This window comes from Narcine bancroftii, chromosome 1 (assembly GCF_036971445.1).
Source record: "Narcine bancroftii isolate sNarBan1 chromosome 1, sNarBan1.hap1, whole genome shotgun sequence".
Taxonomy (NCBI): domain Eukaryota; kingdom Metazoa; phylum Chordata; class Chondrichthyes; order Torpediniformes; family Narcinidae; genus Narcine; species Narcine bancroftii.
The window spans coordinates 274,789,481-274,801,725 of NC_091469.1; the positions used below are offsets into that span (position 1 = coordinate 274,789,481).

General features: G+C 41.0%; 1 protein-coding gene across 1 annotated transcript in view; it reads right to left on the bottom strand.

Annotated features, from left to right (window-relative positions):
• Positions 1-899: 899 nt before the first annotated feature.
• The window catches only part of LOC138744047 (serine/threonine-protein kinase BRSK2), a 783,696-nt gene continuing 772,350 nt past the window's right edge, over positions 900-12,245 (bottom strand). Inside the window, exon 19 of the mRNA XM_069899549.1 lies at positions 900-1,300. Coding sequence (XP_069755650.1) covers positions 1,074-1,300 — 227 coding nt within the window. The 3' untranslated portion in view covers positions 900-1,073. The remainder of the gene's footprint in view (positions 1,301-12,245) is intronic.

Genomic DNA, 12,245 nt, shown 5'->3' on the forward strand with positions numbered 1-12,245 from the left:
TTGGGACAGAATAAGTTAATATTGTTCACAGAGCTCTGATAAATTGGACAAAATATTTTTTTTTCCTTTAGTACAGTAAGTGTTGCTTCTATAAGTCATTCACAATGAAAGACAACATTCATACAACTAGACGTTCTGTGGAATTACTGGGGATCAATAAATAAGATCAGAAAGGGGGGAAAATATATATATAAAATGTCCACAATAAATGTAGCCTTTTACATTGGTGGGTGGTCAAACCCCTGTGATAGTAAACCAGCAACATTGTTCAGTTGAACATGGTGCCCTTGTGAAATGAAGAAAATATATATATATATATATATATATATATTATATACACATATATATTACCCTAAAAATAAATAATACTGACAAACTTATAACTGGCAACACAGTGTTTGAATCTGTTTTTCTTTTCCTACAGCTAAACAAGGTGTCACAACTAGACAAACAGAATCTATACAGAGAGATAGGGTGGTCCACTTGTTCGTGCTTTATTTGTTGCTGCTATGTTGTCTGACCCTCTGATCTCCTTACCAATCAGCAGACCAATGTCCTGCTTCAACAAAGAAAGAGTCCACTGTAGCTGCCGGAGCTGTTTAGTTCATCCCTCACCCACTTCCCCCCCACCCCCCCTCCCACCCCCACATCCCCTGTCTGGTGGACATTCAGCTGCTGAAGGGTGTTGGTCTCTCCCAGGAATTCCGTTGCTTTTCCTGGGATGCAGCAGCTCCAGTTTGGTCAAGTGTTAAGCGTCAAAAGGGCGCCAAGTTCCCACATGCACCAAGATATCAGGTGCCTCTCCTTCGACAAATATCCGCAGCCATAGGGTTCACCAGAGGAGATTTAACAAGTTTTCTGGACAATTCCTGGCAGTAGAGTGGAAATAAATCAGGTCATCATAAAATGAGAGCAGCAAAAACAGGGAAACAAATGTTGTAGAGGGGCTTTTGCACGTGCTAATCCTCAGTTACATACAATCATTCCGCCATACAAAATCTGTCTATGAACATTGTACCGAAGTAGTCTGGTAATTACATCCTTTTAGAACATGGGACTAATTCTAAATGGGCTTAAGGTTGTTCCTGCGTCCCAACACTTGGCACCATCTTTGCTTTCTCTTTCCCAGCTGGCAATTTAGAGTCTCCTCTAGACCCATAGTCAACAGAATCAGAATCATTCCGCTTGCTGTTTGCGCCATGTTTGGTTGGCGTAGCTGGCGGATGAGCTACTTGCCCATTGTTCTTCTCGTCTGAAAAAAGTTGTTTAATTACGTCAAAGAAGTTACTCAATGGGCTGCCTGGGTACACAAACAGAAAGAAAGAAAGAACAAACAAACAGATGAACAATGGGTCACGAGAGAAGTGAAATGAGATCCATAGCCACAATGTGTCTGAAATTAAAAGCATTCTCCCCACCGAGCCCTTGAAATTTAAATTTTAAATGTCAATTTTTAAATTTAGACATTCAGCACAGTAACAGGCCCTTTTGGCCCATGCGCTCGTGCCCCCCCCAATCACACCCAATTGACCTACCACCCTCAATACGTTTCTGAAAGATGGGAGGAAACCGGAGACCCCCAGAAGAAACCCACGCAGACACGGGGAGAACGTGCAAACTCCTTACAGACAGCACCGGATTCGAACAATGCTCCCGATCACTGGCGCTGTAACTGCGTTGCGTTAGCCGCTATGCCCACTGTGGCGCCCATTTTTTAAAAAAAGAACAACTATTGTAAATATTTTGTTCAGCTGGCTGGTTGTTTGGCATCAGAAAAGTCCAATGCTTCGCATCACTTAATGAACGTGATTTTAAAGGTGGCTTTGGAGTCTCAGTTTTTCTACTTGAATGGAAGTAGTTGACGGAAAGGATGGAGGAGAGCACTGAAGATGCTGGAAGGGCACTGGAGGAAAGGATGCTGCTGAGAAACATCTAGTTCCTTCTGAGGATGTGGCACGCAGTTTGACGCAGAACCCCAACTTTATTTCATCTTTTTAAATTGATTTTCTAACCAATTCTGAAAGAGCGGGAAAGGAATAGAACATTTAACTGTCTCCGGGCCAGGGCTTTCCTGGATAATAGAATATAACTCGGAAGTACATAATTTTCAAGTATCTGGACCAATAACTGGAGTCAAAGGAATTCATGCAGCTTCACACATCACTACAGAACTGGACACATTTGGTATTTACTGCCTCATCGACACAATGAAATATATTTTGAGTTGTTGGCCGGAAACTCCCATCATCTGTCCCATCTACCAATCCCATCACCATTTTAATTTATGTTCTGTATGAACAAATTTGTGACTTAAGAAATGGGTAATTTATTTGAAAATGAGCATCCAAAGTAATTTCCAACATGGACCCAATTTAACTTCTATTTCTTAAAGGCCAAGTTGCTAGTGAAGTTTCTTAAATGTGGAGATGTATTACATGAATCTTACTTGGCTTATGGATACTGAGGTTCAAGCTCCAGTGCTGCAAAATGTGTCTAAACTGCAGGACTGAACTAAATTTCAATAGAACAAATCATTCCTTGACCAATAACTTCCTCCTCACATTGCACCCTAATACCCTGCCAACATTTACTGTCCACACTCACACAAATACATTCATTATTTGGGCAAGATAACAGAGGCTCATGGAACCATGGAAATTCTTTGAAGAGGTTGGGCGGGGGGGGGGGGGGTGGGGGTAGAAAACAGACCATTTAATTTAAAAAAATGCATTTAATAATCATCGCAAACCACATATTTTAAAGTTTCTTTAATTGTATGGTTTAATTTTTAGTGTAATACCGTCATTGTTCAAAAGACTTTCATACAAACTTTGTATTGCTATTTGAAAGGACATTCCCTAATATGCTGGCAAGAAATTGAATAGGTTGTATTTCCCAGACCAAGAGAAAGATGGAGGTTCCAAGGTTCCTAAGAGCTGAATGGCAAAACTGCTTGCAGTCTTGTCCCTCTTTGTAAGATGAGGAGAGATCACAGTGTGGGCCAAAACTCTACCCATTTCATACTGCAAAATTGGAAAGCTCTGTGGGCGATCAATATAAAAAGTAAATTGCCTGGACCCAAGATCACCAAAGGTATAATTAAAAAGTGTCCACTTGCCAAACATATTGAAATTCTGATATCAAGAGCAGTGTGTTTAAAAAATATGATAGTGTCATTTTAATTTATATTACCTTGAGTCATCTGGTTGTACAGCATGGAAACAGACGCCTTGGCCTAATTTGTCCATGCTGACAGATTTGAATAAAGACTTTTTAGGGATAAGTCTTGCAGCAAGTTTATAACTATCTGATCAGTCCTTCAAAGTTTACTTTGAAAACTTGTCCTGTCAGTAACTCATTTTCTGATTAACATCACATTAAAATAAAATTAAGAAACTTCATCAAAATTCTCTCTCCAACTATTCAACAGAGGCAGTAAAGCCACCTGTAATAAATGGTCTAAACTTCTATCAAATTAGCATTCGGGAAAGTTTGATAATAAACCAATTAATTAATTAATAACATTATCGCACCATGAAAGCAAAACGTTTCTGAGTTTTGAAATATTTATTGGACTATTCAATTCCTCAGTAAAACTATGTTGCACTATTTTTCATTAAAGCAATTACATTTTTGTTGTAGACAATCAATTTCTTGCTGAACAAAGCAGGAGCTTGTTGAGGGTTACTGAGAAGTCAAATTACAATCGATTCAGATTCTTCTGTATCAATGATTTAAACATTCCTCTGAGTATCATTCAACAAATTATAGTCAGCGGAATGAAGAGATGAAGGCACCAAGGAAGAGTACTGACATGAAAGAAATACACACCACGGTGTCAAGACCTGAAAGGCTTTCTCCCGGAGCAGAGCCTTGCAAGCTCCCAAAGGTGACTGGTCCAAGGACAAGAAGCCGGTTACGCTTTGGACTACAGACTCCAATCTGCGACAGATGGATGGAAGGGCCATAGATGGAAGACAAATTTAGAGAGTGGATTGAGAATATAATAAAGTTTGGTGCTCAGACTACAGACTGTTCGAGTAAAGATGAATATACCTCTTGCAAATTAGAGAAAGAATTGCACCCTGACATTGTCGCTCCATTTCTGCACCTGGAGCTCTTTTCAGCGGCAGGACCTCATTATTTTGGCCATTGCAACGCTGATGCAATTCAATTATTCGTTATCCATTTGCCCACTTGCAATTCTAAATGCTACCACTATTTCCAAGTGGTGTGCGTGTGTGTTTTTTTTGTGTAAGTACTGTACTTAAATCTGGATTACATTTGTCATTTATAGTAACATTTAAAAATAAATCAGAAGTTCTCACCACTAGCACCTTAACAGACTCGCACCGCAGATTCCACATCTGTGGTCCTAAAGCTATCTCACACGCATCCACCTGTAATTAGTAATTCCATCCCAATTCCACAATAAAGTTTACTCTGCAAGTGAACAAGGTGCAAGGTTCTCTGTAGTCACCCCAGAGAGTAATCAGAGGAGTGAAAAAGAAAAGCATCCCTGGTAAAGCAGGGATACAAGTGCCTCCTGGTAAACGTGTGATTCATTTGGTGTTCTTGCAGAGGTTAAGTCTAACATGTCACTAAACATCAATTGGAATGAAATAAAATCTGTAGAATTTTCTGCCCATTGAAGTGGAGGCAACCTCAGTAAGTATATTTAAGACAAGATTGGATAGATTTTTACACCATAAGGCAATGAAGGGCTATGGGGATAAGGTGGAGACGAGCCTATCATCAGACCAGCCATGTTCTCACTGAATGGCAGATCAGGCTTGACAAGCCGGATGGCCGACTCCTGCTCCTATTTCTTATGTTCTTATTTCTGCATCTCTCCCCATGGATACAGCCTGATTTCCTGCCTATTTAAAGCACTTCCTGTTTTATTTCCCAGGCTCAACCTCTACAGTGTTTATATTTTGCAGTTCCAACTTTGCTCCTTTTTCTCACCGGTGTCCTCATCTCTGACCATTTATGTCACCTCCAGAAAGATCAGCTGTGATCGGCAAGCCTTCCCAACCCTTTGCTAACCTCTACCACTACCACTTGTGTCAGCCATTTCACACATGGAGTGGAGAGCAGGAAGTTCCTTGGAGTTCACTTAAATAGTGGTCTATCGTGGACACACAACATCTCCTCACTTGTCAGGAAGGTGTAACAATGACTGCACTTCCTGAGAAGACTGAAGTGCGCAAGGCTACCGGCCACCATTATGTCAACCTTCTTCAGGTGGTCTATCAAGAGCATCCTGGCCAGCTGCATCACAGTGCGGTACAGAGAAATGGATTGGAGGTCAATCCACAGGACCAAAAGAGTGACAGAGAGGATCACTGGAGTCTCCCTGCCCTCATTGATGTGATCTACCATGATCCTTGTCTGAAGAGAGCTCACAAAATCACTGTGGACCCCTTCCATCTCCGCACACAGCATCCTTTAGCTGTTCCTGTCGGGGAAGAGATATAGGAGGATCAGAGCCAGTACCACCAGGCTGAGAAACAGCATCTTCCCACGGGCAGTGAGAACGCTGAATGACCAAAGGAACAGCTCAAACTCACCATCCGAGACTCTCATATTCATGAAATGATATTTATTTATTTGTATAGAAAAATACTTCGTCTGTATGTGTGTTATGTCTGTTTTTTTTTTGATTGCATGTTTTCCACTGAGGACTGGAAAACACTGTTTCGTTGGGTTGTAATTGTGCGATCAGGTGACAATAAACTTGACTTGATATGTCATGCATATTACTCATACTGACAAAGGGGATCTGCTCTCAGAGCATTTCCTTCAATTCAATTTCCCGACTTCCATCCCAGTAATCAAATTCACTCTTGTGCACCAGTCAACATTCTCCTGCCATCCACCTACACAGTTGGACAATGTACAGTAGCCCATTAACCTACCAGCACATGTTTGGAAGGTGGGAGGAAACCCACATGATCACTCATAGTGAGAGCATGTAAACTTCACACAGATTGTACCAGAGGTCAGGATCGAATCTAGGTGGCTGGAAGTATGAGGGCAGAGGCACTGACCACTGTTGACTTTATCTTCGGGACCCCATTGTATTACAGACAATCTCTTTGTTCTTTCCATTCCTGTCCCTTCTCTGTCATTTGAAATACATTTAATTTGTATGTTTTTCCTAGTTCTTATGAAAGATCATCAATCTGAAATGTTGACTCAGCTTCTCTCTCCATAGATGCTGTCCAAGCTGCGGAGTATTTCCAGAAGTTTCTGTTTGCATTTGTAATTAGTGACCCATTGGAAAGTACATTAACAATGATATGAATCAAGTGGGTTTTACTCTAATCTGGAAAGCTGCATTAATATTTGCACTCCTGTTCAAAGGTAGTAAATTGAATTCGACATTGGCTATGTGGAAGAAGCCAGAGAGTGGTAATGGATGGTTGTTTCTCAGACTGGAGGCCTGTACCTAGTGGTATGATCAGAGCTGGGTCCAGTAATATCAATGATCTGGATGATAATACGGTGCAATGAATCAGCAATTTTGCAGAGGACACAGAACAGCAAGAAAGGTTTTCAAAGTTTGCAGAGGCATCTGGACCAGCTGGAAAAATGGGCTAAGAAATGGCAGATGGAATTGAATACAGACAAGTTTGAGGTGTGGCATTTTGGAAGGGCAAACCAAGGTAGGACATACATGGTAAATGGTAGGGAACTAAGGGGTATGGTAGAAAAAAAGGGATCTGATAATACAGATATATAATTTTCCTGAAAGTGGAAATTATGGTAGACAGGTAGACAGGGTTGTCAAGAGAGCTTTTGGCACATTGGCCTTCATAAATCAAGTACAGGAGTTGGGATATTATGGTAAAGTTGTATAATATACTGGTGAGGCCAAATTTGGAGTATTGTGTGCAATTTTGGTCATCTAACTACAGGAAGGATATCAATAAGATTGAAAGAGGGCAGAGAAGATTTTCTCGGATGTTGCCGGGACTTCAGGAACTGAGTACAGGGAAAGGTTAAACAGGTTAGGATATTATTCCCTGGAGTGTACAAGAGTAGGGAGATTTGATGGAAGTATGCAAAATAATGAGGGGAATAGATGGAGTAAATGCAAGTAGGCTTTTTCCACTGAGGTTAGGTGAGATACAAACCAGAGGACATGGGTTAAGGGTGAAAGGGGAAAAGTTTAAGAGGAACATTGGGAACTTCTCAGAGACTAGTGGGAGCTGAAGTGGTGAATTCAGGATCAATTTTCACATTTAAGACAGGTAAATGGATGGGAGGTGCATAAAAGGATATGGATTGGGTGCAAATCAGTGGGACTTGACAGAATAATAGTTCAGCACCGACAAGCAAGGTCAAATGGCCTATTTTCTGTGCTGTAGTGTTCCAAGGTTCTATGGATGATATACTTGTCATAAGGAGCTGGGTGTGAAGGTTCACCATGAGCATTCCTCTGAGGAACACATTCTTGGAATGGATCCAAACTATCTGAAGTTTTGAAGAATGAAAAGTGATGTGATCATCTTAGATTCAGAGGAGGCTTGACAGTAGATGGTTCAAGAATATTTCCCAAGTTGTAGAGCCCAGAACTACAGGTCACAGTGTCAGGATAAAGGGGTCATCCACGGGTCCCAAATGAAGAGACACTTCTTCTCTTAAAGACCAGGGAAGAATTGAAATTTACAGTACTTATGCTAAAGGACTAGAGATGGTTGACTGTTGGACCACAGGAGAATTGTGCATTATGAGGACTTGGCAGTGAAGTGTTGAGATCAAAGATCAATCAACCAACGGGTGACGCGGACTCAAGGGGCCACATTTCCTGCTCCTGCTCTTATTTCTTATGCGGCTCTATCTTTGCAGTAAAATAACTCCAACACATTCCAGACTGTCAGTTATTGAACTGTCGCCGCCTCAACTGGTTTGCTCTACCACCAGCTGCACAAATTCAGTACCTCATCAAAAGTACAGAACTGAAGCACGTGGGATGGCTTCAACCTTCCCTGAGTACATGGCAGATACACCCTTAAAGTATAAGGAAATGTAACAAAACATATATCTGTCTTCTTAAGTAATGTAAATAATTCTATGGCAAGAAAAAATTCTCCTTTGTGTCCTGGCAATAGTAACCAAAATATCTGATTATTAGCTTATTGCGACAGGTGAAAATTTGCTGTGATCTAATTGGCTACTACATTTTCTATATTGCAATTGTGATTACACCATTTTAAAATTTAAACATTACATTTAGACATACAGCATGGTAACTGGCCCTTTCACCCCATGAGCCTGTGTCACCCAATTTCACCCAATTAACCTACAACCTGGTACGTTTTGAATGGTGGGAGGAAACTGGAGCACTCGGAGGAAATCCAGAGATTCAATTTGGTGTGCCTTGAAGTTACATCCAAATATGTGGGAGCCTTTCTTTCCTTGCACAAATGTTCCTTTGTCAATTTCTTTCCATCAGAGATATTCTCACATTTTAAGCAGCGATTTAAATTTTCAAATCATTCGCACTCTCTGAATCAGCTGGGATTGCAGGTTCTGAAATGCTGATTGGCATGCTGGATGTGTTGCTTTTTGTCCTCATGGTGCCAAGCTCTAGTTAAAAATTCTTTCTGTCGACAATCTGATTACACCTGTCACGTGACTATAATGTACAGCTGTCCTCCAGCGAGATACCACTCTGCTTTGCAGTCCAATTACGAAGCTGCATATCCTCCTGCTGCAATCTGAATGACAGCGGCTGGGAGCAGAGCCAATTGGTGTGGACAAGCTTCCGCTGATACACAAGGGATGAGAATCAGTTTCAGGCTAATGATACAAATGAACCAGAGAAAGGAAATGGACAAAACATCATGTACTCTGGGACCCATGAGACCATCATTACAACATTATACACTGCTTACAACCACAATCGTATTAGCATTGATTTCAGTTCAATATCAGATCAATATTAAATTAACTCTTCCTCAAAATATAATTTAAAAGGTCAAAGTACAAACAAAATTAGTAAATTATCTTCCATCAAATGGGATCATATTATTTAATGAAATAAATTATCCAAGCCACAAAAATTAAATATATAGCAAACAATGTAAAAAGGGCAGTTGTTTAAAAAATACAATTCTCTTGATGCTATTTTATCACAAAGTCCAATTGGCAAATTCTGGTATGTTGTCTAAGTAATATAGCTGTCATAAGTTAAACGATGAATGTTAAGCTGGCTATTATTTGAATGTTCCTACTTGTTCAATCAGCACAAAAATGAGTGAGGTATCTTTTACTCTGAGCTTTGGTTTTAACTTGACTCATGATCTCATTAATTCTTAATTGGGTTACTTTGGGTAATAGGCTGCTGTTAGCTGCTCTCTCTCAAATAATTTCCATGGGCCATACTAATGTAACAATGACACTGATCATTGTAAATATTAACTACAGGTCTTTATATCTCCAAGGAAATGCTCATATTACTGCATAATTTTTATTCCGTAAAGATTTTTGCCCTTAGAAGAATGTGCAACACTAGAACGCAGTGATTTTTCTCTCATACCGTCACTGAGAAATCATCAATATAAAAACGACTGCTTTGGGCAAAGGATGGGAAGCAATACTTTCCTTCTTCAACATCCAATTCGTGACAAAATATATGACAGTACAACTCTGATAATCTGAAATCGGAATATCCAAAATCCTCACTTATCCAAAATTTCTTTGGACCTGGAAAAGACATCTGTTCGCCTCTGAAAAATTTTGGGTCAATGAGGATATCTGAAACAATCAGAAATCCTCATTATCCGCATTTTTTTTGTAGCCAAACTGACCTCACAGGTTGAAAAAAAATTCAACCGACATGAAATTAAAATGATGATTGTCCTTGTTTCATGTAACTCCCTCTTTCCATTTCTTTTTTACGTCCGCCTATTGACTTTTCTCTCCAACTATCCCTCTCAAACTGCGTACCACTGTTTCCCAGACGCAATCCCTTGTCCTGGCATTATCAAGGAGAAGGGCCTCCTGGGCAGGAGCAGGACCTCGGGCTCAGTGGCGATCCCTCCCCTTCCCTCCCTCCTCTCTCCTCCATCTCCCGTTCCTTCCCTCTCTCCCCTCCCCTTCCCTCCCTCCTCAGCACACCAGAGCTCCCGACACTGACTCTGAACCCTCCCCTCGGACTCCCCGGTGTGAGTGTGCTGTAGGCTGAGGGGAAGGTTTGAAGTTGGGACTCAGGCATCGTGAGCTCCAGTGTGCCGAGGAGGGCACCAAGTCCAAACCCTCCCCTCGGCCTACACCGGAGCTCCTGATGCCGACTTCTAACCCTCCCCTCGGCCTACCTCACACACACTCTGGACAGGCATTGGGAGCTCCAGTGCAGGCCGAAGGGAGGGTTCGGAGTCGGGTGTCGGGAGCTCCAGTGACACCGTGAGATCACGACATCTGCGGCAGATGTCATGGTCTCAGAGCACAGTTCTAAAATATGCAGTAAGGAGGGCTGCAGGGTCAGGGGCACTGCAAGGCTGAATCAGTCACACCCCTGGCTCTCCCCCCAAGCAACGCCCCTGCTCGGGCTCCCTGGCAGGAGTGGGAACCTCGTTGGGGATTGGTGGGGGTTGGGAAGTCTTGGTGATTGGCAGCAGCATTGGGGACTTGTCGGGGATCGGCCATGGCCAGCATTTTTTTGGTGAGAATGAAACATTATTTTAATGCTTAAAAAGCCTTCCCTTGTTGTTTGTTGTCATTTAAACATTGATACAAGTGATTTGCCTTTGCTACTGGACTGTTTTAAAAAAAAAATGACCATCTGAAAAATTCAGTCTACCGAAATAGGTCTGGTCCCAACCCTTTAAGTAAATCGGCGTTATACTGTATTTCATTTAGATTGTTACAGTGGTAATTGCCTACATAAATATATATTGGGCCATGACTTCTCTGCTGCTTTAAGATCTAAATCTAATCCTTTTGCTGCATCTTCCAGAAGTTGTCCCTTGCAACTACTGACCATGGTTTCCCCCTCCCCTCATTAATGGGGATTGAATGTAAATGGCAACCTGTTGGCATGAAGCATCCTGGAGACCTGGAGCAGGATGCCAATGAAAACAGGGTCTCAAACAGAAGTGGTATTGCCCTGCCTCCGCCTCCACCCCTGAAACAGCTCCCCCCAGCAGCAAAAGCCCCACCCAGCTTCTCTTGTTGTAAGTGATCTTTAATAAATTTAGCCGTATCTTAAGTTAGTGCACATTTAAAATCGATTAAAATGAATGAAATAATTAAAAAATTTAGAGTACTTAAAAAAAATATAAAGGTGAACTAAAAGCATTCAAAACATAAATAAATAAACAGATCTGCAAATCAAAATAATTTTTCAAAAGCAAGCAACCTTTCTTTCCCTTTTCTGCTATTCTTTGTCTTCCAATCCCTTATTTGACAGAGTGGATCCTGCACTCAGTGTTAACTGGCATGCCATTTCAAAGGTGACTTCCCCCTGGGGAGATATGCAGGAGAGCAAACTTTCTGAATCTGTCCGTAGCTCCCAAAACTTCTTTGTTTAGTATCTCTTATGTGGAAGTTTGTGACTTCATGCATATGAACACCAGCAGTTCCATTTGGCAACAGCTAGTGGGGATCATGTTGTCTTGATCTTCAGACCCAAGACCTTAAGTCAGTTTTGCTCTGCTGTTTTTTTAAGACGTGAATTGACAACTCCAATTGTGTAATACTAATTGTCATTGTTAGCTATTTCAACATAGACATAATTCTGCTGCTTTTATTTTTGCCAGCCTTTCTGAAGGGATTGCAAATGATCAATTGTCTTTCTTTGAAAGCATCTAGATACATTTACACCTGAGGCTGAAGCTTAAGAACTGACATTTTCTTGACAGCAAGCTTGTACTTTGGTGAAACCCTGAGGAAATGATCATCTGCATTCATACGAGTAGGAAACTCCAAATGAGCAGAGCATCTGTTTTGAGCTATCTGCCTGTGGAACACTCTGCTCTCCAATTGTTGTTTCAGAAAATTGTTCCTGACAAATGCATTAATTTAAAAATAAACAAAACTAAATTACTTTTATTTTCAAACATTATATATACAACCTAAAGGCTATTAAAAAAATTACAATACAAGCATAATGAAGGCAAACAAATCCATTGCTCTACAAGTTTATTTAATACTGGTGTTTCTTGGAGAAATCACATTCACATGCAAAGAACTCTTCTTTGGCCAATCGCTGGACATAGCACTTTTTCAAAACT